The sequence below is a fragment of the Megalobrama amblycephala genome, linkage group LG17, assembly GCF_018812025.1.
Source record: "Megalobrama amblycephala isolate DHTTF-2021 linkage group LG17, ASM1881202v1, whole genome shotgun sequence".
Taxonomy (NCBI): domain Eukaryota; kingdom Metazoa; phylum Chordata; class Actinopteri; order Cypriniformes; family Xenocyprididae; genus Megalobrama; species Megalobrama amblycephala.
The window spans coordinates 12,572,557-12,600,487 of record NC_063060.1 but is presented as its reverse complement, the minus strand read 5'-3'; the positions used below and the strand labels follow the sequence as shown (position 1 = coordinate 12,600,487).

The 27,931-nt window shown below is 37.6% G+C and overlaps 1 protein-coding gene across 4 annotated transcripts in view; it reads right to left on the bottom strand.

Annotated features, from left to right (window-relative positions):
* Positions 1 to 27,931, bottom strand: part of pard3ab (par-3 family cell polarity regulator alpha, b) — a 123,752-nt gene that overhangs the window by 9,286 nt on the left and 86,535 nt on the right. For all 4 annotated transcript variants that reach the window (XM_048163365.1, XM_048163367.1, XM_048163366.1 and 1 more), the window contains 2 exons: positions 27,574 to 27,681; positions 25,307 to 25,537 (listed from right to left, as the gene is read on the bottom strand). In XM_048163365.1, the coding sequence (XP_048019322.1) occupies positions 25,307 to 25,537; positions 27,574 to 27,681 (339 nt within the window). The remainder of the gene's footprint in view (positions 1 to 25,306; positions 25,538 to 27,573; positions 27,682 to 27,931) is intronic.

Here is a 27,931-nt window from a genome sequence, read left to right as displayed (position 1 = left end):
AACTGTACAGTTGTGCTTATTTGTTGTTCTAAATATTATTGTTAATAAATATGATTTTATATAAATATGTCCATTAAGTAATATGGATTGAGTGAACGTTACATTAATACGCCATTAGATGGCGGCAACACTTTACAGGAGAATGAGTCAGTGAAGCACAAGAGACTTTTAAATTGAAAGGAACTTTTGCAAAAGGAAGTTGTTTTAGCGCTGTGGTGTAATGGATGTTACGGAAAAGGACAAATACAAAGATCGCTTTCCTCAGCGGACATTCAAACGGACTTGTATAAAGGATATAATATTATGGACATCGACTTGAGGAATGAATGTAATGCAATATACCAGACACAGGTAATAGCCTACTCTCTCTCTCGCTCTCTCTATTACTGTACAAAATTCAATGTGTTTCAATGAAGCGACTCAACGTTCCTTCGTTACTAGTTCTAAAGTGACGTTTTAGAGTTAGTAACGGAGGCTTGGTTCAACTGACAACTTGAGTTTTGAAACGTTCCTTCGTTACTAGTTCTGAAGTGACGTTTTAGAATTAGTAACGGAGGCTTGGTCCAACTGTCAAATTGAGATTTGAATCCGTGAAGAGGGTTTTAAAGACACTCCGTTGTTGTTCTTATTTATTTACACACTCGTGCCGTCGAACTGTTGTATAAACGCAATATCACACTCGTAGCCGTGCGATATGGCTGTATATCAGCACGCTGTGATTGCCTGCGGCCTCGTGCCTACGGACGAATCACGGCGTGCTGATATACAGCCATATCGCACGGCTACGAGTGTGATATTGCTCATATATATATATATATATATATATATATATATATATATATATATATATATATAATTATACACACACACACACACATACATATATATATATATATATATATATATATATATATATATATATATATATATGTTTGTATGTATATGGGTCATTGACGAATAACGTTTTTAAAAGCATGAAAAAAAACAAACAATGGAGATATAATTAATTTTTTAAGTTTTATTAAGTATTAAAATGAGATTATGTGGTTTTTATAATCAATTAACCAAATTTGTCACCAAAAAAGTCATTCGGTTTAACCAAAATTTCAGTTTTACCGAATGACGAGATTTTCAAAAAATGCTAACAGGTTGATATCTAGCTAACTAGCTAATTAGCTTGCTTGCTAGCTAGCAAAAGGACAATCAAACATTTTATATTTAGCACAAGTTTAAAACATTACAACATTTTCCATGTTTTATAGCGGTTGTACCGAACGATCTGATGTTTCGGGACATGCGTATGAGCAAGTGAAAACATGAATTTTTCAAACAGTTAAAAGAGAGTTAGTTACTTTGCTTCACGACCATGTGGTCCTTTGCAGGCGTCTGAATGATGTCACATCCTGTCACATGATATTGACTGCATGACTTGATCCAAAATGCTCCCTTTATATTGGTTACTCTAAATAACATCAATGAAATTCATTTTTTCCGGACATTCTTTCTTATAACAAAGCAACGACTTCTACACATAATTTTAATACCATTTCGCACTGTTGATATATGATATCATGACAGAATAAAAAATATATACATTTATTACATTTTAAGATATTTTATTCAAAAATGAAGTGTCTGTATTGGCCTTTGGACGGTTAAACCGAATGACCTTTTGACAACTTCAAAATCTTTAAAATACCTTTATATGTAGCAAAATATAATTAAAACCTTTTGGATTCGATAAAAGAGATCTAGTTGTACTACCTTACATCCTTTGGATGTCATATCTTTGTTTTTTATTATTATTAAAGCCTTTGAACAAAAAAATGAGCCGTCACATCATTGACCCACATACATATACACGCACATAAGGAACATTCATCTAAAGATAAAAGACATGCGGTTCCGTGCAAGTTGTTAATTCAATGTTCACTCTGAGGGATTCAATTAGTTTCTGTGAAGAATTCATTAGACTGACTCAAACCAACTGTAACGAGCAAGTCTTTTTGTGCAATTTCTTAAAAGAACTGGCTCGTAAGAGTCATTTGTTCATGAGTCAGACTACACTAGTCACGATATATGGTTGTTTTTGAGCCCAGCAACGGTTAGCATTATTTCGCAGCACCCCGGTCTTTCTATCTTGTCACATTTCAGACTGCAAACTCACAACAGAAATATAATTTCTCACATTTGGCATGTCAGTGCAGATTCAGCAGCGGCTGAGTGGCGCCACTGACACATACACAAAAATACAAATAGGTCAAACATTCATTTTAAAACCACCACCAAACTCTTTCTCCTGGCATTGGAACACTTAGACCTGATCTAAAACATATACCAATCAATACAAACTCATCAAAAACACACAAATACATCAACACCATGGAGCCATTTAATCCAATAAGAGAATGAATCAATGAAGAACTGCTGTAATGTTTCCGGAAAGGCTAAAAGAATAACCTTGCAACATCTAAATGCATTACAATGCCCAAATGAACAAAGAAAGCCAGTGTGAGTGTATGTGTATGTGCTGACACGGCAGTAACGGTACCTGTGTGAAATTACATTTCCATTGTCAGCTGCATTGACTTAAACACATTTGTTCTGTCCTGACATATTTCTCTCTCTCTCTCTCTTTTTTTTTTTTTTTTTTTAAACAGGGTATGTACACATATAGATACAGTTGAGCCAGACAGGATGTCCCTCTGACCCCATCATAGGATTACTTCTTTCACTGCCAACAGCTGGAGCCATTTAAAACAGTGGCATAACTCTCAGATCAGCCTGACTCACTGGATAAAACGCATTCATTCTACACATGATGCTGACACACACAGGAGATTTTAGCAGTTATGTTTAAGTATAAAGGTTTATGTGAAAAAAACCTAAAAGCATAACACTCAATAATAATAGTACTCATTTAAATATGATTGATCACCATAAAAGAATTATAACAGAATGACACAAAGCCAGAAAATCCAATACATTTATGAAGATGTAACATTCTTCATGTCCTTGCTTGTGCCCAAATAGCTAATTTCTTTGCTTGTGTGTGAGACATTAGGCAGAAACATTAACAAAATAAATGTGATCTATTTTTGAACCACTTTTCCCCCCAAAACTCGAGGGCAAACTGCTTTTACAGTGGAACTATTGTGTTATGAATGAATGCAGTGTATTAGTTGTGTGTATGCCTGATAATGCTTCAAATTGATTAAAAACACATTCAAAATAACACAGAAAAATGACTTTGGGTCCAGCCATAAGGGTAAAAAAAATATTCATAAAGTATTATAAAAATGCACCATATCATTCCACACCTGCGTGACTTACTTTCTTCTGTATAACACAAAAGAATATAATTTAGAAGGACACTGGAAACCAAACAACAATTCCTCAAAATATCTTTTTTTTGTTGTTTTTTTGTGTGTGTTCCACATGAAGTTTGGAATGATACGGATGTGAGTAAATGATGACAGAATTTTCATTTTTGGATGGAGTATCACTGTAAAAGATCATAATCATCACTGTCACACTGCTCCACTTCCTCCTGGCATTTTTATCCAACAGCTGTGAGCTCAAAGCACCAGAATCAGGTCAAAATAATCAATACACACCAACCATGGATAAAAATGACAGCATAGTAATATCTTGTCTCTTTTATTACTTTAAATGAACAGAAAAGGGAGTTGGGGGTGAGAATGGATGAAACCAGATCTGTTTAAAAGGACTTTTCACAGGTAAACACACGTGTATGAAAAACACAAACCGTTTAAGTGGGCACTTGAAGTTAATTTACCCCATTATTTTTCCTCAGCTCTCTATAATGGCTGCCGTTTTGTGGTCAAGAAAGTGCGCCAATCAAATGTGCACTTCACTGTAAATTCATCATTGATATGATTAAGGGTCCAACCCACTATAACACCATCTGTAACTATAACAACATTCATCCTCTCACAGTCGCATCCAATGTTCATCCTCTCACAGCCTCATCTAGTATTCAGTCTCTCATAGCCTCACCCGGCATTCATCCTCATTGCCTCTAGCATTCAACCTCTCACAGCCTCATCTAGTGTTCACTCTGACAGCCTCATTCAATATTCACCCTCTCACAACCTCATCTAGCATTCATCCTCTCACAGCCTCATCTACATTCACTCCCCCACAGCCTCATCCAGTATTCATCCTCTCTCAGCCTTCTGACATACATACTCTCATAGCCTCTAGCATTAACCCTCTCACAGCCTCATCTAGCATTCACTCTGACAGCCTCATTCAATATTCACCCTCTCACAGCCTCATCTACATTCACTCCCCCACAGCCTCATTTAGTATTCAGCCTCTCACAGCCTCATCCAGTATTCATCCTCTCACAATCTCATCTAGCATTCATCCTCTCACAATCTCATCTAGCATTCATCCTCTCACAACCTCATTCAGTATTCATCCTCTCAGCCTTATCTGGTATCCATACTCTCATAGCCTCTAGCATTCACCCTCTCACAGCCTCATCTAGCATTCACTCTGACAGCCTCATTCAATATTCACTCTCTCACAACCTCATCTAGCATTCATCCTCTCACAGCCTCATCTACATTCACTCCCCCACAGATTCATCTAACATTCACCTTCTCAGAGCCTCATCTAGTATTCAGCCTCTCATTAATCATCATAGCCTCAACCATTCACCCTTTCACAGCCTCATCTAGCATTCACTCTGACAGCCTCATTAAATATTTACCCTCTCACAACTTCATCTAGCATTTATCCTCTCACAGCCTCATCTATATTCACTCCCCCACAGCCTCATTCAATATTCATCCTCTCAGCCTTATCTGAAATTCTTTCCATACTCTCATAGCCGCTACCATTCACCCTTTCACAGCCTCATCTAGCATTCACTCCCCCACAGCTTCATCTAGTATTCAGCCTCTCACAGCCTCATCTGACATTCATCCTCTCACAGTCTCATCTAGCATTCACTCTCTCACAATCTCATCTAGCATTCATCCACTCACAGCCTCATATACATTCACTCCCCCACAGCCTCATTCAGTATTCATCCTCTCAGCCTTATCTGGTATCCATACTCTCATAGCCTCTAGCATTCACCCTCTCACAGCCTCATCTAGCATTCACTCTGACAGCCTCATTCAATATTCACTCTCTCACAACCTCATCTAGCATTCATCCTCTCACAGCCTCATCTACATTCACTCCCCCACAGATTCATCTAACATTCACCTTCTCAGAGCCTCATCTAGTATTCAGCCTCTCATTAATCATCATAGCCTCAACCATTCACCCTTTCACAGCCTCATCTAGCATTCACTCTGACAGCCTCATTAAATATTTACCCTCTCACAACTTCATCTAGCATTTATCCTCTCACAGCCTCATCTATATTCACTCCCCCACAGCCTCATTCAATATTCATCCTTTCAGCCTTATCTGAAATTCTTTCCATACTCTCATAGCCGCTACCATTCACCCTCTCACAGCCTCATCTAGCATTCACTCCCCCACAGCTTCATCTAGTATTCAGCCTCTCACAGCCTCATCTGACATTCATCCTCTCACAGTCTCATCTAGCATTCACTCTCTCACAATCTCATCTAGCATTCATCCACTCACAGCCTCATATACATTCACTCCCCCACAGCCTCATTCAGTATTCATCCTCTCAGCCTTATCTGACATCCATACTTTCATAGCCTCTAGAATTCACCCTCTCACAGCCTCATTTAGCATTCACTCTGACAGCCTCATTCAATATTCACCTTCTCACAACCTCATCTAGCATTCATCCTGTCACAGCCTCATCTACATTCACTCCCCCACAGCCTCATCTAGTATTCAGCCTCTCTGACATTCATCCTCTCATAGCCTCATCTGACATTCACCTTCTCACAGCCTCATCTAGTATTCAGCCTCTCATTCATCCTCATAGCCTCTACCATTCACCCTTTCACAGCCTCATCTAGTATTCAATCTCTCACAGCCTCACCTAACATTCATCCTCACAGCATTCACTCTCACAGCCTCATCTATCTTCTCATCTTTTCACTCTGATTTACAATTCTTCCTCTCACAGCCTCATCTACTTTCACTCTCTCACAGCCTCACCTAACACTCATCCACATAGCCTTTTGCATTCACCCTCACAGCCTCATCTAGCATTCACTCTCTCACAGCCTCATCCAGTATTCATCCTCTCACACCCTGATTTACAATTCTTCCCCTCACAGCCTAATCTAGTATTCAGCCTCACCTGACTTTCACCCTCTCACAGCCTCACCTAATTCTTCTCAGAGCATCATTTAGCATTCACTCTCTCACAGTCTCATTTCCAAATACCCTCTCACAGCCTCATGAAGCATTCATCCTTTCACAGCCTCATCTAGCATTCGCCTTCTGGATAGAGTGATATGCAGAGAGGGAGAAGTCTGATTATAATGACTGTTATGATCTGCAGGAGTCATTACTAAAATAGCACATCTAGAGGATGCAAAGCCTCTGCATACAGTCATGCAGCAAAGCTTTTAAAACCAATGATACACAAAAAGATAGATATGAGCAGATAAAACCTTTCTCTCTTCATAAAAGGAATGAATGTTCCAGCCGAGCATATAGTGCAGCATCTAATATCAATATGTAAACAGCTTCTGGCATGTGAAAGGAGATTTGGAGACATATGGTCTCCTCACGGGTCATAATTTGTTTTGAGAGTAGTGTGCATGTGATGTGAGGAATTGTGATAACATCGGTTTTAATGTACTTTAAAAGACCTCCAGTCGCCATTAGAGCATATAAGAATCACTATCGCCGTGGTAACCATGCTTTCCTGTTGAAATGGATAGACCACATTATTTTTGGCAGTTCGGTGCTTGCTATAAGTGCACAAATGGAAAGAGTGTTGAAAATGCTGCTGTGAACTCAACGCCTTGTTGAAAATATAAACATGAAAGCATAAAAACTAAAACAAAACATTCACTATGAACAGACAATATATCTATATCCATATCGGTATTGAGTAATAACCGTTTTTTAATGTTTGGCACCAGTCTGATTAAGCTGATAGATTAGAAGCCAATATCAAGACTTGTTTTTGAAACAGTATTTTTCTTTCTATATCTGGTTATAAGTTATTGGCCATAATATATATATATATATATATATATATATATATATATATATATATATATATATATATATATATATATATATATATATATATATATATATATATATATATATATAAATCTCTATTTACATACTAATGTTCAAATTGGTCATTTTCCAACTGGCCAGTAATCAGAGTCACTTGAAGATGTTGATTCAGGCAACAAAAGACTCTATATGTGAAACATAATCATACTACAAATTTATTCCAATATAAACAAATATAAACAATTCAGTACAAATTATTAAAATACAACAAGTAACTACACTGTGATACACACAAACCATTACCATGATATACATTTTTTTTTTTATTCTCATACAAAAATATAGGACTGTAATCATAATAAAGCCCACCTCCAAACTCTAGCTTTTCTGCAAGTCACAGCTGACTGAAAGGTCTGACGGGTCTCTGTTCAATTTCTCTCAATCTGAGTGAAACAATATGTGCAGACGTTACTGTACGGGAATATAGCCACTGATACGCACTTAAACACAAACAGACACAAATCTCAGTGAAGGCTGTGTATGTGTGTATTTGTGCTCACTGGAAATTGAGAACAGGCATTAAGTCCTGCCAGCTAACAGTTCTACTGAGAGAGGTGACAAAAAAAAAAGAAAAAAGAAAGAAGTAGGAGGAGGATACAGGCACTAAGGCTGGCAAATAATGTATACCAGCTTACACACGCACGCACGCAATAGATACTCATGCTTAAGAAGATCAATAAAATATATTAAAAATATACAGTTAATATAAATTGAAATAATATTAATGTTTTACTGTATTTTTAAAGGTGCCCTAGAACCAGTTTTTACAAGATGTAATATAAGTCTAAGGTGTCCACTGAATGTGTCTGTGAAGTTTCAGCTCAAAATACCCCATAGATTTTTTTTTATTAATTTTTTTAACTGCCTATTTTGGGGCATCATTAACTATGCACCGATTCAGCGCGCGGCCCCTTTAAATCGCGCGCTCCCTGGCCCAATATGTTCGTCATGCATACTTGCATGCATGTGTCGGATCATGTGAGTATAGTATTTATTTGGATGTTTACATTTGATTCTGAATGAGTTTGTTAGTGCTCCATGGCTAACGGCTAATGCTACACTGTTGGAGAGATTTATAAAGAATGAAGTTGTGTTTATGAATTATACAGACTGCAAGTGTTTAAAAATGAAAATAGCGACGGCTCTCTTGTCTCCGTGAATACAGTAAGAAACGATGCAAACTTTACCCACATTTAACAGTACATTAACAACATGCTAATGAAACATTTAGAAAGACAATTCACAAATATCACTAAAAATATCATGTAATCATGGATAATGTCAGTTATTATTGCTCCATCTGCCATTTTTCGCTATTGTTCTTGCTTGCTTACCTAGTCTGATGATTCAGCTGTGCACAGATCCAGACGTTAATACTGGCTGCCCTTGTCTGATGCCTTGAACATGAGCTGGCATATGCAAATATTGGGGGCGTACATGTTAATGATCCCGACTGTTACGTAACAGTCGGTGTTATGTTGAGATTCACCTGTTCTTCGGAGGTCTTTTAAACAAATGAGATTTACATAAGGAGGAAGCAATGGAGTTTGAAACTCAATGTATGTCTTTTCCATGTACTGAACTCTTGTTATTCAACTATGCCAAGGTAAATTCAATTTTTGATTCTAGGGCACCTTTAATTAAATAAATACAGCCATGGTGAGCATAAGAGACTTCTTTGAAAAATATTTAAATACACATCTCAGATTTAATATCAGAGTTAATTTTTTTTTTCCTTTCCTTCCCCTATGTTTAAACATGCAGGCACATGAAGTTGTATTTCAGTTCTGACAGCTTCAATTAACCATTGTTAAGTCATTAACTCTTGGTAATGTTAGAGCTGTCAAGGCTTTAATTGTACAGACTGAATCACACCAATTCTTTTTAATAAAGCGTTTAACTCTGCATTTGACTTTCAGGGAGTCGAGTTACTCCACTCAAAATGGACTGACGTCCATTGACACAGTAGGAAAATGTCTTTAAAGGGGTTTGAAGGTTATAGTGAGTATCTGTTTAAATTATGGTGTTGTGTTTATGTCAAATGTGCTACTAATTTGAAACATACGGGAGCATAAACTCTTCAGGCAGTGTGTGAGGAATGACTCTAGTGGTCCATTGAGCCTTGAGTTTCAGTCACATCAAAGAATGACCTTCACATAAACACTCTCTCTCTCTCTCTCACACACACACACACACACGCACGCACGCACGCACGCACGCACGCACGCACGCACGCACGCGCACGTACACACACACACACACACACACACACAGATGGTCGAGGTCCAGAGGTGCTGTTTAGGCTTGTGTGGGATCTGTCTAGTAAACGGCTCAAGAGGCCTTTGGACGCGCACACACAGAGTCACAGAGACCTGTGTGTGTGGATAAACAGATATGATTGATTTCAGCACTGTCAGAGTCAGTGAGGTTCAGCTCCCATGAGATACTCCGTAGCAAAGTGGCAGTCAGACTTCACCTTTGAAGATAGGAGACTGTGTACATATGTGTTTCTGATCTGTTTATTGCGGAAACACATGCATTTTTCACTCACTTTAAGTCCAAAGGACCCTTTTTATAGACTGTGATGATATATTTACAGTTATAAATGTCGCAAAAAGTTTTTTATATTCTCATTTTTTAAAAATTGTATATACATTAATGATGTATATACTATACTCTGTTATATTACATTGGCAGTAAATTACAAAAAACAAATTAACGCTGCTGCAAATTGGACATTTCTCTATACGTTTTTTCTTCTTTTGGAAAGTCGTGGAAATGCCTTTCCGTTGATTTTTTTTTCTTTTTCTATTGGAGCAAATAGGAATATAAAAATTATATTTGCTGTCACTGAGAATTTTACCCAACTATAATGACTTCCACTTCTGAGAAACTCAGAAATGTGAAAAGGGAACATTAATGAATAAATTAAAAAAGCAGGCTCTGGATCGGTAAAAATCACATTCTGAGGGGTAAAAATCAAAGGGGGGTGGGATAGAGGTGATGTCTCTTCATCCTGTGGACCGAAAAAAAAAAAAGTAAATAAATAAATAAAAATTTAAAAACCCCGCGGCAACAGTGTAAAAGTAGCCCAATTCTGCAGGAAAAAAAAACACTCGGCAACACTGACCACAGACAGCAAATATGTGAAAATACAGACTTAAGACTTTTGGAAACAATCAAAGAAACATTAAATAGCAGTACAACCACCACAACAATTTTTTTTTTTTTTTTTTTTTTTACAAACCCACAGACTCACACAAAGACCTTCATAAACTTACAAAAATGTACAAAGGCATTTCCATCCACAGTTTCTTAGACACTACCATGACTGTAATACTTTGTAACATCAAATAAACAACATAGTATATGAAAATGTTAATTATTTAGCTCCATGATATGTATTAAAATACGCCATTTGGTTAGCGCATCTGCTCCACAAGCTGCACAATTTGATGTGTCATTCGTGTTTGTAGCATAAACGTCAAGAATGCCTTAAAATGTAATATTATGAGCAATAATAATGATGCAAGAAGCACTACAAACTGAAAGGGGGTAGACTGCATCTAAAAAAAACTGACTAGAAAATGTAATTACATTTGAAAGAATTCAATGATTATAAATGAAAATTCCCTTCAGCGTGAGTGACTTTCACAGTAGTATAAATACTTATAATGTCCTCTGGGGGACAATAGGAACAAGAGAGGTGACATTTCCACAAATATGTCCATCATCGCTTCTTCCTGAATTGTATTGGTGAGACAGAGAGAGCAAAAAAAAAAAAAAAAACACTAGCTGAACTACTCTCACACTGACTGGAGTAAAGTCATCAGGAAACCACTGGACCATGGAACTATCACATATACAATGCACAATGGACAAGCAAACACTTGAACATACAAATTAGAGTGACAATACATCCTCTTTTTCAACCGTAAAAAAAGCATCCAGGCCGGAACTTCTACATTGCTTTGTCTTCCTATTGCCATGCTCTCTACAGTCCTCATACATTCTATGCATAATTGATCCTGCCTTCTTGCACCCCCACAATTGGTCAATTATATACAATGCCTGCACGCTATTGGTCAAACTGCTTTTCATTCATTACCTTCAGCAAGTGCAACACAGGATTCACATATCACACACACTTGCATTAAAAGATTACAGCGTTCACAGTGGGAGCATGAGCTGTGTGGTTTCGATTCCCAGAATTTGTGGTAAAACGAAAATAAACTCACGGAACTATTACACAAAAATTTGAGTGCTTTCATTCAGAAGTCGCGATCACATTAGCCAAAGGAGTTGTTTTATGAAATAAATTAAATACTTTACAATAAGGCTTGTTAACATTAGTTAATGCATTAGGTATCATGAACAAAGAACAAAACTCATTTTCTAAATCTATAAACAGACATTAATGCTAATTTCTGCATATAATAATATGCACAGTATGGTCACCCTAAAACACAAAGAATTTTTTACCTACAGAAAATCCTACTCATGGACATTGTACCATGATAATATTATTGGTTTCTACAATAAAAGTTATATGATACATGATATTTGCATGATTTACATGATATTTCAAAGTGCCTCAAAGAAATATCATAGTCCTTGAAGGAATATAAAGGACTAAAAAATTCCTTTAAGCACTTTGTAATATCATGTCAACAATCAACATCATGTATCATGTAAATATCCTGGTATAAATGGGGATCATACAGTGGTTTACATGTGGTTGTCATGGTTACAGAAGTCAATGTGAGCGAAGGGTGTTTGGTTTCCATTGGTTACCGTCACGCATAGGTGGACAGATTTGTGTGGTGTGGTTGCCAGGGTTACGGCACCGTGCATTGCGGGTAAAGAGCTTTTATTAATGTGACCAAAAGATAAGGCTAATGGACTGGTGGTTTATGAGCAAGAAGTGTGTGTTTGTGTATGTGAGTGTGTGTGTATGAAGCATACTGACTCCTAATAGTATTAATCCTGTGCATTTAAGGGAGTCAGTACTTATTGATTTCTCATTACTTCTGCTAACAGAATCATGTGTGAGATGTGTGTGTGTGTGTCAGATCGATTGGACCAGAGTGATTCCCCATTCTGATCATTAGATCTGCTTTGCCGATCAGTGTCTCGACACTGGAGAGGTTTTACATTCAGAAACATTTTTATGCCTGACAGTCATGTAAAATTTAACATAAGGCCAATTTAACAAGTCTCAACACAGAAGAAAGTGAGACAAATAAAGGGACAATGACAAATAAGAAAGTATTAAGTGAAAAAGACAACTTTGTTCCAAACCTCTATGTTCCAATCGTCTTCCAAGGCAGAAGGAGACTCAACTAGCACTGGCTGACTTCAATAGAGTTCAGATTTAGCGTGTTAAAGTCACAATGAAATGGAAGTTGTGGCATATTCGAGTGTTATAGATTTGTTCTAATCTTGCAGGGGTGGATTTAAGCAGACTAAATGTTGGGAGAAGTTCTGCACATTCGTGAGACTCTATCAGCTCCACAGTTCACTCCGATTCACCCAGAAAGAGAACACAAGCTGTGAGAAATCAAGATTAATAAAAAAAAATGACATGAAATGCAAAGTCTAGAAAGTATCTGTATTTTCTTCACTGAGTTTAATATCTCTAGACCAGAATTCCAGTTGTCGGATGACAGTCAGAATGACAGTTTACAAATGAATGCGATAACTTCTTGCTACAATGAACACAATGGATATATTCACCTCAGAGAAGAAAGTACATGGATTATTTGATTACATGGAGTCTTGATTCCTCACAATTGATTTACTTTTTCTGGGCGAGTTGGAGTGAACTGCAGCGCTAAAAGAGTCTCACAAACGTGTAACCATGTAGAGAAGACCAATGGCCAAGGACAGGATTTTTGTAAAAAAAAAAAAAAAAACATTAAATTTCACTTTCTTTTTTTTTTCTTTCTTTTTTTTTTTTTTTTACAAAACCTATTGTATAACCCAGAACACTTGGAATATATGACACGTGGAGCATCGGACCATTCTGTGATAGTTTTGTGTAATTTTTTTTTAAAAGCTTGATGCTGGTCGTTATTCACTGCCATTAATATGGATGAGAGCAAGCAGGATATTTAAAAAAAAACATCTTTTTTGTTCCGAAATAGAAATAAGGGCATAGAGAGAGAGTGCATTTAGGCCACGCCTACACCAGGGGGGAAAACAATCCAACTCTCTCCACTGACTTTGTATTGTGTGAAGCTGCCTCCTTGTCATTTCTTGCTTCTAACAAAAGACAGAACAATGCCTAAAAGCTGCTGTGTGACAGGGTGTACAGCAAACAAGCTAAAGAACCCAGAACTAAGTTTTTATAAGCTATCGAACCGTAAAAGCCAGCCTTTAAGGAGACAAAAGTGGATATAGGCAATAAGATGTGAAGCATGAAGAAGCAGGAAGAATGGGTAAATTGTGGGATCCTGACACTCAATATGCTTACGTGTGCAGTAAACATTTTGTCACTGTTAAAGGGTTTGTTCACCCAAAAATCAAAATTCTGTCATTAATTACTCACCCTCATGCCGTTCCACACCCGTAAAACCTTCGTTAATCTTTGGAACGCAAATTAAGATATTTGTTGAAATCCGATGGCTCAGTGAGGTCTGCATAGGGAGCAATGACATTTCCTCTCTCAAGGTCCATAAAGGTACTAAAAACATATTTAAATCAGTTCATGTGAGTACAGTGGTTCAATATTAATATTATAAAGCGGCGAGAAAATTTTTGGTGCGCCAAAAAAAAAAAGCAAAATAACGACTTATATAGTAATGGCCGATTTCAAAACACTGCTTCAGGAAGCTTCGGAGGACAAATGAATCAGCGTGTCGAATCAGCTGTTCAGAGCGCCAAAGTCGCGTGATTTCAGCCGTTTGACACACGATCTGAATCATGATTCGACACACTGATTCATTGTGCTCTGAAGCTGCACAAAGTATTGTTTTGAAATCGGCCATCACTAAATAAGTCCTATTATTTTGTTTTTTTGGCGCACCAAAAATATTCTCGTCGTTTTATAATATTAATATTCAACCACTGTACTCACATGAACCGATTTAAATATGTTTTTAGTACCTTTATGGATCTTGAGACAGGAAATGTCATTGCTGGCTATGGAGGCCTCACCGAGTCATCGGATTTCAATAAAAATATCTTAATTTGCGCTCCGAAGATTATCAAAGGTATTACGGGTGTGGAACGGCATGAAGGTGAGTAATAAATGACAGAATTTTCATTTTTGGGTGAACTAACCCTTTAAGTCAAATATCCAAATGTCAGTTTTATATATTTCCTGTCGCTGATTACGTTTCCCACCAGTGGGCGTAGTTCTCAGAGTAATATGACACGTTGTGCTCTGTCTCAATTGCCTGCATCCACTTTTGTTTTGTTTTTTTGGTCAACAGCTTATAAAAACTTAGTTCTGTTTTTTTTTTAGCTTGTTTGCTGTACACCCTATCACAAAGCAGCTTTTAAACATTGTTCTGTTTTTTGTTAAAAGTCAGAAATGACAAGGAGGCAGCTTCACGCAATACACAGTCAACGGAGAGGGTTGGATTGTTTCCCCCCCAGTGGGCGTGGTTTTCAGATTACGATGCGTGTCGCTCTGTCTCTATAGGGCATTAGAACAACACCAGGGTGAGTAATTTAGGACTTAATTTTAATTTTAGGGTAAACTAACCCTTTAACGGGATTACATTACTTCCCTTGATTTTCAATTCATCCTTGAATTCAAATGTACTAGTGTAGTTCATGTTTGCTAAAGTATTTCACATTCAAAGTCAGGAACTGGACTAAAAAATTTTACAAAAGCACTCTCAGTTCAATTATGAATGATATACTCTGCAAAATAAGAAAACAAATCTACATAGCACACAGAGATATTGTCTGAAATAGTTGATTGTCAATTAGATTAACTATTTCATTCAAATTTTTCAGAACTGAATGATTTCACTGAGCATTCTAGGATTTCTTTCTCTTTGAAGTATATATGCAATGCTGCCTGCAATTTTAGCCAAAATAATTTATCTTAAAAGCAGCATAATGGCTGAGTAGGCAGCTCACTAGGGTTTGGAACAGGCCTAATGTCTTCACAGGAGAGATAGAGTAGGTGTGTGTGTGTGTGTGTGTGTGTGTGTGTGTGTGTGTGTGTGTGTGTGTGTGTGTGTGTGTGTGTGTGTGTGTGTGTGTGAAAGATCTGTTGGCATGAATGCTCTAATTGGCTCTCTGTACTTCCTGTAACTCAAGCAGTGAGTCTGTTAGCGACACCTCACACACTTCACTGTACCTCTCTACATGTCACTCAGATTATGTGACACGAACAGACCTACAGAAAACACTGTTAACCATCATACACAGGCTGAGGAAACTCCCACAAAGTGCGCCTGATAAAATCAGCTCATATTTATATCCAAGTCATGATTATGAGTTACGACGTTTGAATATGAACTCATAATGACTCATTCATCTGAGTGACACATTCTACAGCAGCCATTAACAACACAGACAGTGAGATAATATTTCTAAGCTAATGTCTTATAAACGCACACGCACAGGCAGAGCTCGCAGCATGACTGAGCATGAACTCATAATGACTCATTCATCTGAGTGACACATTCTACAGCAGCCATTAACAACACAGACAGTGAGATAATATTTCTAAGCTAATGTCTTATAAACGCACACGCACAGGCAGAGCTCGCAGCATGACTGAGCATGAGCGTCGACAACAGAACCAATTAAATCTGAACATGTAGCCGTGCGCACGGGGGGACAGTTTTAATGTCACACTGGAGTCACTTCTTCTCTCTGAAATATGAAGCGCCTCAAACCAGTAAAACTGTCGGCAGCCAAATGTGGTTTAACAAAAACTTGACAAATCGCTAACTTATGAAGTGCCATTTCCGTTAGGATGTTACTTTAGATGCAGTGTTGTTACTGTTAATTAAAACAAGATGTAAAATAAGTCTCTGATGACCCCAGAGTAGGGCTGCACAACGATTAATCGCGATTAATCGTTTGCAAAATAAAAGTCTGTTTACGTAATAAATGTGTGTGTTCTGTGTATAATAATTATGTATATATAAATACACACACATATGTATATTTAAGAAAAATGTTATATTTATATATAAAATATTTATATTTATATATCATAAAATATTTAAATATATATATTTATTTATACATGCATATATTTCTTAAATTTATACATGCACAGTGGTGCTCAGAATTATTGGCACCCTTGGTAAATATGATCAAAGATGACTGTAAAAATAAATCTGCATTGTTTATCCTTTTGATCTTTAATTCATAAAATGAGTAAAAATCTAACCTTTCATTGAAGAAAAAGAATTGAAAGTGGGGGGAAAGTCACATTATGAAATAAATGTTTTTCTCTAAAACACGTTGGCCACAATTATTGGCACCCTTTTATTCAATAGTTTTTGCAACCTCCTTTTGCCAAGAAAACAGTTCTGATTCATCTTCTATAATGCCCGATGAGTTTGGAGAACACCTGACAAGAGATCAGAGACCATTCCTTCATGCAGAATCTCTCCAGAACCTTCAGATTCCCAGCTCCATGTTGGTGCTTCTTCTCTTCAGTTTACTTCACTCATTTTCTTTAGGATTCAGGTCAGGGAACTGGGAAGACCATGGCAGAAGCTTCATTTTGTGCTCGGTGACACATTTTTGTGTTGGTTTTGATGTTTGTTTTGGATCATTGTCCTGATGGAAGATCCAACCATGGCTCATTATAGGATTTCTAGCAGAAGCGGTCAGGTTTTGACCTGTTGATATTTGGTAGAATCCATGATACCATGTATCTGAACAAGATGTCCAGGACTTCCAGCAGAAAAATAGGCCCACAACATTAAAGATCCAGCAGTATATTTAACCGTGGACATGGGATACTTTTTTATCCATGTGTGCACCAAACCCATCTGGTGGGTTTGCTGCCAAAAAGCTCTTTTTTTTTTAGTTTCATCTGACCATAGAAGCCGGTCCCATTTGAAGTTCCAATCATGTCTGACAACTTAATATACTGGAGATTGTTTCTGGATGAGAGCAGAGGAATTTTCTTGAAAACCTCTTGAACAACTTGTGGGGATGTAGGTGCTGTTAGATATTTTTTTTTTTTGTATCGCTTTCTGAGACTCAAGACTCAACTAATCTCTGCAATTCTCCAACTGCAAGTCTTTGGCCACTCAAACTCTCCTCCTCACCGTGCATTAGGACGATTTAGACATGTCCTCTTCCAGGCAGATTTGTAACATCTTTAGTTAATTGGAACTTCTTAATTATTGCCCTAATAGTGGAAATGGGGAGAATGGGGAGAATGGGGGGGAATGGGGTCAGAAAACTCTCGGATTTCACTATAAATATCTTAATTTGTGTTCCGAAGATGAACAAAGGCCTTATGGGTTTGGAATGACATGAGGGTGAGTACTTAATGACAGAATTTTCATTTTTGGTGGGAAAACTCTTTAAGGAAATGTAATTCTGCCAAAGAAGAACTTTTACTTTAAACAAATGCTCATTTAAAAGCAATATGTCACCATATCATCATGCTAAACACTGAATTTGAGCAATTGTAATGTGACGATCGGGTGCGGATATCCAAATCAGAAAAAAAAAATCATAGGTTCAAGTGGGTGGAAGGTGGATGAATTATTTTTAACAGTGGATTCAGGTAGATGTTGGAGCTGATCTGTGCATCTCTACTCGTTTTCACAACAGAAAACACCCTAGAACAAGGAGGAGGAGAATACACTAAACACAAATTTGGTTCTTAATTGTAGGTTGCTAAATACACTGAGAAAGTAGCCTACTTGCAGTGGAGCTATATCCTGAAAGAAATAAGGAGTAAAAAAAAAGACAGGGAGAGGAGGAGAAACACGTTCCCGACAGAAGAACAATGTTCTGTCAGTAAAGTAGGTCATCTTGTTGAGGGGTCAGAGAGAGGGCATCCACTCATTTCAGCGGAACTCTTCAATTCTCTCAGACACACGTGTGTTTACACACACACACACACACACACACACACACACACACACACACACACACACACACACACACACACACACACACATACATACATAATGATCCTATCCTATCTTTCTCCCAAACAATCGTTTTCTACTTTCAAATAAAGAGACAAATGTCAACAAACCCAATCTTATTCTAGTCACACTGCAAAGCATCTTTCTTAGCACCTGGTATTAACATCATCTTTATTAACTTTTTTTTTAGATTAAAATTGTATTTCTCAATATTTAGAGATAATAATTGGCAAGCCAAAAATATCATGTTGCTACCAGGTGTAAACAGGGCTATAGAAGTCATATAGCAATTACTTTCTAATAAAAGCTACAGAGACAGTCCCAGAAGCAATTAAGGGCATAGTGGTGATCGAGGAGGTCTGGGATCTCAGTAACGTTTTTTGGGTCACCCTGACTCAGTTCTGAACTTTCGACCTCTATTCGATGTCACGTCTCCAGTGATTACAAGTTTGGGCATACAAAACAGAGAAGATCTTAAACCATATGCCACATTACACAAAACACACAAACTGATGTCTCAGTGGAACATTCAGCTTTTAACAGATGGTTATTATCTGCTAATGTCTGTTTATCATAGTACTTGAGATTGTCGTCTGCATGTGTGGCTCCTTAATTAATAATCACAAGTTGTGACAGATTAAATCCATTAGATAACATTGCAAATTCTGGATTTAGTTCCATTATGGAAGGTCTGTTTGAGCTCACTAAGTGAAAGAGAAAGATTCCTTCTGTTTGTGTCAATTGTCAATGTTAATCTCCACAATATTTTCATTAATAACAGACACACAAGCTCAGAGACAGAGTTCTGCATGAAAGATGATTCTTTCTTTTGTGTTCCACAGAAGAAAGCCTGCGATACGTGTTTGGAGGGTGAATAAATGACGACGGAATATTCATTTTTGGCTGAACAATTCCTTTAAATGAGCATTCGCTGGCTAGCCAGAGCAAGAAAGAAAGCGACGGAGAGAGAATTTCTGAGAAAACTCATCTCAGTAATTGTCTTAGAGATAAATCAACATGAAAAGGGTAATGTAGCTCTATATTGTGTTGAATGTCTTCTGATCCATTCATCATTAGAGAATCTAAGTTGGCCCAAATGAGAGATGGTTCAACCACCAGCGCTGTTGGGCTTAATAAACGTCACCCCACTGCTGTTCATTTATAAACATTAAACCACAATTAGACACAAACTCTCAGTGGCTGAAACCACAGACCACCAGCTACTACAAACACACTGACCCCCTCAGCGGATCTTTCCAAAACAAACCACATGTGGAAGAGCTGCAGGGTCTGGAATATCAGCTCACAGATAAAATAACTTCCAATATAAACTTAAAGGACATATATAGCATTAAAAAAACTGATTTTTTTTTTGCTCTTTTGACCTAAGATTTTTATGTGCTATAATGTTCACAACACAAAGTTCCTTTTCCATAGCAAATATTCAAACTTAGGCCTGTTTCACAGTAGAGTATCAGCCTATTTTTCCTTCAGAAAACACATAAACATGATAAACCCATGTAGCTAGTTTATCTTTTACTATACAGACAAACAAACACTTTCAATACAGTAATTCAGAACCTAAGGCTTCATTTACAAAATGCTTTTAAATAAAAGATTACAAACAAAGAGACTTCTCACAATTCTCTAGAATGTACTACACACTTATAAACATAATTTGCATTGATTTATGCAGGTTATAGTTACAGTTTGGGGTCTGTGTAAAGTAGTCATGATTTAGATATGAGGAGGATCCTCCTCCATATCCAAATTATGATTAATGACAATTGTCATCAAGTTTTTACAATTTTTTTCCATACAAATTTCCTATTTTATGGATGTTATTAAAGGATATACTCAAAAAAAGTATCTGTATTTTATGTATAGAGTCCGGTTGGTTATACACTCCTTACCTGTGGGGTGTGAAACAGGCCTAAGCTGCAAAAACGATTAAGTCGTTACGATACTGCAGTCATAAATATGAGCATATTAACACCTAATTTTACATACCAAGATCTATTAATATTCAACAAGTCATTCAGCCCATTCTATTTAAAGGGATAGTTCAGACAAAACTGAATATTCTGTTGTTATTTACTCGAATGTTGTTCTTAACCTGCATGTCTGCCTTTCTTCTGTGAAACATAAAAGAAGATATTTTGAGAATATGTTTTTTTTTTTTTTTTTTTTTTTTTGTGTTGTTTGGTTCTCAACGTTCTTCAAAATATCTTTATATCAAAAATATCTAAATATCAAAATATATCATTTTTAAAGAGCTTTCAGTTTTGGCTGAACTATCCCTTTAAAATCCTGTGAACTACACCGACAGTCAATCAGAAGTCAAGCAAAAGCATATCAAAAGTCTTGAAAGTACAGCAACACAAACAACTTATTCAAACTTGAAGGTCAGAGGGTACAGTAGACAACAATCAGGTTAAACAAAACAAAAACATTTTCACTCAACTTGAGAGATGAAATGCTATAAAAGTGTAGAATATGTCGTTTGTAACCGAAATCAATCTATTTCCTAACCCACAGAGGTGGCCTCTCTTTACAGCGGCACATCTGAATTTCGCTACCACTCATTGCTCTCCTCTTTACTCATTTATTTCTTTTAATTAGCAGTGGTGTCACACTCTCTTTATCCGTCTATAAGCTGCGAGTTTGTTTCTGATGCTTTGGTTTTTCTTAATCCCAGCTTTTTTTTCCACGCAGCGTGCCAGGGAATGCTGATAATGAGCTTAAACTTGTGTGTGTATGTGTATGTGTGAGTTCTCAGCGTGAATGCTGTGGGATTAGTCAGATGTTTACCCTCTGTGCGCGTTTGGCTGCTTTAATTGGCCTCTGCAACGTTCATTCTTTAAAATTCCCTACAGGGCTCATAGTCAACTCAGCAAGAGTACACACACACACACACGCACGCACACACACACTAAAGTTCAGAGGAGAGAGGATAAGAGAGAAGAATGTTGATTACACAGGGGCTCCATCACTGCGCTGGGAGACCAGAGACACGGACAGCAGCCCCGTGGTCATCAGCTCAGATGTGAACAGGAAGGGCTCAGATATCCTTGCTCATAATGACAGAAAGAAAGAAAACACACACATACACACACACACATAAATGGTGTGTGTGTGTGTGTGTGTGTGTGTGTGTGTGTGTATACGTTGTCGCTCTCTGACTCAAATCTAAGAAGTCAATTTAATAAAACCTGAGAGAATCAAATCCCAGCTCAGAGAGGAGGGGTCAGGAGTGGAAATGAATAAGAGATTGAGTTTAATTCATTTAAACGGCCCGTCTTACACACACACACACACACACACACACACACACACACACACACACACACAGAGACATTCATCTTTTATATTTTATATTATCCTTCCATTAACAATAAAATCCTCAGAGTGATTCAAGAAAAAAAACAAAAAACAAAACATACCAACGGATAACAATAACAGAGATTAAACGGACTCGAAGATCACAAACACACGTTCTAACAAAGCCGCATGTAGCCTGGTGGGTGGACAGCGACCCCAGAGAGAGGTATTTTTAATTGAACTCACACCCTCAGACATCAGCCACCACTCTGATCTCAACACACTCTCTCTCTCTCTCTCTGTCATTATATATATATATATATATATATATATATACACATACACACACACACACACACACACACACACACACACACACACACACACACACACACACAGTATCTCACAGAAGTGAGTACACCCCTCACATTTTTGTAATAATTTTATTATATCTTTTCATGTGACAACACTGAAGAAATGACTCAACTCAACTAACTCAACACACAGCCATTAATGCCTAAACGGCTGGCCACAAAAGTGAGTACACCCTAAGTGAAAATGTCCAAATTGGGCCCAAAGTGTCAATATTTTGTGTGGCCACCATTATTTTCCAGAACTGCCTTAACCCTCTTGGGCATGGAGTTCACCAGAGCTTTACAGGTTGCCACTGGAGTCCTCTTCCACTCCTCCATGACGACATCACGGAGCTGGTGGATGTTAGAGACCTTGCGCTCCTCCACCTTCCATTTGAGGATGCCCCACAGATGCTCAATAGGGTTTAGGTACCCTCGACTTCTTTAGCAAGGCAGTGGTCATCTTGGAGGTGTGTTTGGGATCATTATCATGTTGGAATACTGCCCTGCGGCCCAGTCTCCGAAGGGAGGGGATCATGCTCTGCTCATTCATGGTTCCCTCAATGAACTGTAGCTCCCCAGTGCCGGCAGCACTCATGCAGCCCCAGACCATGACACTCCCACCACCATGCTTGACTGTAGGCAAGACACACTTGTCTTTGTACTCCTCACCTGGTTGCCGCCACACATGCTTGACACCATCTGAACCAAATAAGTTTATCTTGGTCTCATCAGACCACAGGACATGGTTCCAGTAATCCATGTCTTTAGTCTGCTTGTCTTCAGCAAACTGTTTGCGGGCTTTCTTGTGCATATCTTTAGAAGAGGCTTCCTTCTGGGATGACAGCCATGCAGACAAATTTGATTCAGTGTGCGGCGTATGGTCTGAGCACTGACAGACTGACCCCCCACCCCTTCAACCTCCGCAGCAATGCTGGCAGCACTCATACGTCTATTTCCCAAACACAACCTCTGGATATGACGCTGAGCACATGCACTGAACTTCTTTGGTCAACCATGGCGAGGCCTGTTCTGAGTGGAACCTGTCCTGTTAAACCACTGTATGGTCTTGGCCACCATGCTGCAGCTCAATTTCAGGGTCTTGGCAATCTTCTTATAGCCTACGCCATCTTTATGTAGAGCAACAATTCTTTTTTTCAGATCCTCAGAGAGTTCTTTGCCATGAGGTGCCATGTTGAACTTCCAGTGGCCAGTATGAGAGAGTGAGAACGATAACACCAAATTTAACACACCTGCTCCCCATTCACACCTGAGACCAAGTCACATGACACCAGGGAGAGAAAATGGCTAATTGGGCCCAATTTGGACATTTTCACTTAGGGGTGTACTCACTTTTGGGGGCAGTGGTTATTTTGAGGGGACAGCAAATTTACACTGTTATACAAGCTGTACACTCACTACTTTACATTGTAGTAAAGTGTCATTTCTTTAGTGTTTTAGTGTTGTCACATGAAAAGATATAATAAAATATTTACAAAAATGTGAGGGGTGTACTCACTTCTGTGAGATACTAATATATATATATATATATATATATATATATATATATATATATATATATATATATATATATATATATATATATATATATATATATATATATATATATATATACACATATATACACACATATACACACACACAAACAGAGAGAACATATAGAGAGATAGAATCTTTCAGTATCCACAAACATCTCCTAAGACTCCTCACCTGGCATCTTAATGCATCATTACACCTCAACTGGACTTGAACTGGGTTGGTTTGTGTGCGTTTGTGTGTGTATAAGCCCTTTATCAGGCTCCAAAAAGTAGTTCTGCTGACTGAACAGATATATTTCTCATTTACGTAAACGTTCTGCACTGAGGGACTTAAACCATACTGCAGCTGACAGCCAGAATGCTGCAGAGCTCTGATTTCTAGGTCAGATACACCGTATGTATGAGTGTGTGTACGTGTGTGTCAAGCTAAAGCAGTGACATTGTAAAAACGACTCTATTATTGTTGGATTTCCACTGTAACCTCTTTCACAAGTGATCTCTGTCATTGTTCTGAGAATTAAGAGACTAACTGATGCCTCTTGACTGCTCATGTTTTGGACCCAACTGTGCATTTCAATAGTTTACAAGAAGTTGACTCAAGAAAAAGGACTTGGTCTGAAACTAGCCAAAGTCTCTTCTGTGAAATGTGTGCACTTTAGTTTAAAGCCTGAAAATGTGAGGAAAATAACAACTTAAAAGGAGTCCTCACTAGTAAAAATAAAAGTTTTATAAATACATCAAAATGTTTTAATTAAAATCTAAAAATGCTAAAAGTTGTGTGCATAATGCTGATTAAATAAAATAAAATAAAGTAAAATAAAATTAAAGCTGAATGAGAAACAAGAAACATTATGCTCTGTACAACTTTATCTAAACTGCCACACTTAACCATGAGGACATTCTCTCTGGATCAATTAGGCTGATTAAAACGATTAAATAAAAGATTAATCATTAATGTTAAAAATAACTGTAAAATTGTTATAATTGGTTACAGGGTTAGAGGACTGTTCCTTATAAGTAAAAGTATTAGGCGGATAATGTTTTTTTTACTGTCACTTTAACGACACAAAAAATTACTTCCTGTTGATGTCAATGTCATCATCATGCCATCATATAACATAACAGCTTCAATCAGTTTAAATATCCTAAAACATCACATCAGGCTTCGGAAAAGGCTTTTCCACATCAACAACTATTTGGTTTTAACTAAAATGACAACTTCAGATAAAGCTGATTGGCTGAAACGCAGAAAACAGGAAGCTATAAGATCACTATGTATGCTATGCTGTTTGTACACACATACACACACTCCTACACAATGTTTCCCTCTAAAGTCTGTAAAAGCACACCCACCCACACATTGTGCCCCCTTTAAGATCCACTTCCCCGTGCAGATTTGCGAGGATAATTCCCACAGTCCCATTCTCTGCATCTCTGTGGAATGACACCCACTTCCTGTTCCCTGAGGGTTCTTACAGGAAGTGTCCTTCCTGTCTCTCTCTGCTTGTGTTTGTTTTAGTCTCAAGAAAACATACAACCCTCACAAAACCCAAACAAAACATTCTCACAAACTAGGTTTTATGAAAGCCCCCGAGAATACTTTCAACACTTTATACAACTTAAGGAGATACGCCTCAGATAGAGTGTTTATAACAGCATTTTGACTTCAAAAATCACAGGTTAATTCATGAATAACTCAGGAAGTGGAAGGACTATGATATTAGGAAATGACTTTCATTACAGTAAATACCTGTCTGGTGTGGAGGGGTGTCCGTTGCGGCCGTTCTGTTTATGCGTGTACGGTGAGTCGGGAGGCGTGTGGATCCGATGGTACCCGCCGTGTTCCAACGAGCCGATGCCAGCGTATGGGGGCTCCTCGGGAGGAAGCGAGGTCAGGGTGGACCGGCTAAAGTCCTCGATCTCAGCATAGTCTCGTTCTCTGGCCTGACGCTGACGAATCTCTCGCGTTTTAGCCTGGATCCTACATGAAAACACATTGAGAAAGGAATAACAAAATACACATTAAAAATAACAGTAAAACAAACAGATCAGTATGAACAAAAAACTAAAAATGAGAAAATGTCCTTTTCTGATATGAAAAACGTGATTTCAAAATAAAGCTCAGTTTGGTATTAACCTAGCTCTATACTTGGCACTTGTTATAACATTACCGTATTGTTTCGAATATAAGACAATGTCTTTTTTTTTTTTTTTTAGAAATACATCCAAAAAACGGGTTCGTCTTATATTCAGGGTATATTCAGACTTTTACGTCAATAATACACCTGCAACAATAGGTGGTGCCAAATATGTGCAAAAAGAGTATGCCAAGAAATATGGTGTCAGAGTGTAATGTTAGAAGATCACAAGCGCAAAAAGACAGTCGTACGTGATTTTAAAACGTAAGACAGTACCCAGATTTCACTTCTACTGTTAATGAAATTGATAGGCTACATGGTTTTCATTATGAAATGGATAGCCTAAATGTTATATAATTTATACCAAAAAGTGTTTATTTTTAAATTTGATTGTTATTTACCATAATTTGAATACAAAAAATTTAAATATGAAAAATATGCAATATGAAAATTATTTTCAAATAAAAGCATTTTCTTTATAAAATACAAGATTTGGTTTCCAAAAACCTTATTTCCGAAAGGTACCTCTTGAAAAAGGAGGGTCATCTTATAATAGGGCTGTCTTATATTCGGAACAATACGGTATTTATAAAGTTAATGTTAATATTAAAGGTGCCCTAGAACCAGTTTTTACAAGATGTAATATAAGTCTAAGGTGTCCCCTGAATGTGCGTGTGAAGTTTCAGCTCAAAATACCCCATAGATTTTTTTTAATTAATTTTTTTAACTGCCTGTTTTGGGGCATCATTAACTATGCACGATTCAGGCTGCGGCCCCTTTAAATCGCACGCTCCTCATTGGATTTGAAACACGAGACACCAAACCCACTAGATTTAAACAGCCACCACTGTAGCATTTGTTTGTGCAACTTTTTTTTTTTTTTTTTGCTTTAAACAACGCAACTTGAAAAAATAAATGGCTGTACTGTGGTCAGTAGACGAGGTGCAGACTCATTGGTAGCCGACCAAAATCCACGGCGGTGCAACTATACGACCAGTCTATAATCCCACCCATTTTGAAGCTGTACTAAACAGAAGTAAAGAGAGTCGAGCCGTGCTGTACCGAGCTGAGTCGAGTCATACCGTGCAGTGGAAAAGTGCCATTAATTCTCTTTTATGTACATTTTTTTTTGTGTATATTGAGCTGACAACACACTATGCATATAAACACAAAATAAGATATTTTGAAAAATATGGGTTTTTTTCTCCATACAATGGAGATCAGTGGGGTCCAATGTTGTTTTGGACCCCATTGACTTTCATTGTATGGACATTCCTCTTCTGTGTTCCACAAGAAGTCAGCCAGTCAGATTTGAAAAAAATATGAGGGCTAGTTTATTCACAGGGGACCTAAAAACATACTCAAACACCTTTATAACCTCCATCAAAAGCAAGATGATAAATGAGCGTACGAGAGAGATTAAGAAAGAGAATGAAAGAGTGGTGATATCTCAGCAGGGTCTCACAGGACAGAAGGGAAAACGGGAGGGGGTTCACGTGGCATTATTAATAAAACAACATGAACACACACACACCTGCAGGCAAACATGCACTTGATGAACTTAAAATGACTAAAACATATTATACAAACATATAAAAAATATGAAAGCATCATAGTGCTTTAACAAAACACAATGACAAGACAAACAACAGGACTCAAACAATCATGAAGGAAAAGAGTTTGAGGAAGTGGGTATGGCTGGCAGGTAAAGTGTCAGGAAATGCCTCTGATTAAAGGCTGATGATGGGGGAGATTAGCTCTGACTGTGTGTGTGTGTGTGTGTGTGTGTGTGTGTGTGTGTGTGTGTGTGTGTGTGTGTGTGTGTGTGTGTGTGTGTGTGTGTGTGTGTGTGTGTGTGTGTGTGTGTGTGTGTGTGTACCTCTCTTGTTCTTGTTTCATTCTGCGCATCTCCTCGTCCGATGCATGAGTTTCCTCTGGCTTCCACTTTGCACCATCCAAACGCTCGTCCTTACGGTACTTACCAAACCTTGAACACACACAAACACATTACAGGTTGATGGTATGTTACAACAATTTAGCATTCTTCTCAATTAACTGTTTTAACAATAATTGTGCATCTTAATTATAAAAAAAATATAAATAAATTTTTTGGAAGCTGCATTGAAATGCTAATTGGCTCAAAATACTGAGTAATCACGTGCCCCTTCAATTTTAATGGACATGATTCTTCTGAAAAAAGCTCTTAAACCTTTCTGCTCAAATTAAACCGACATTAA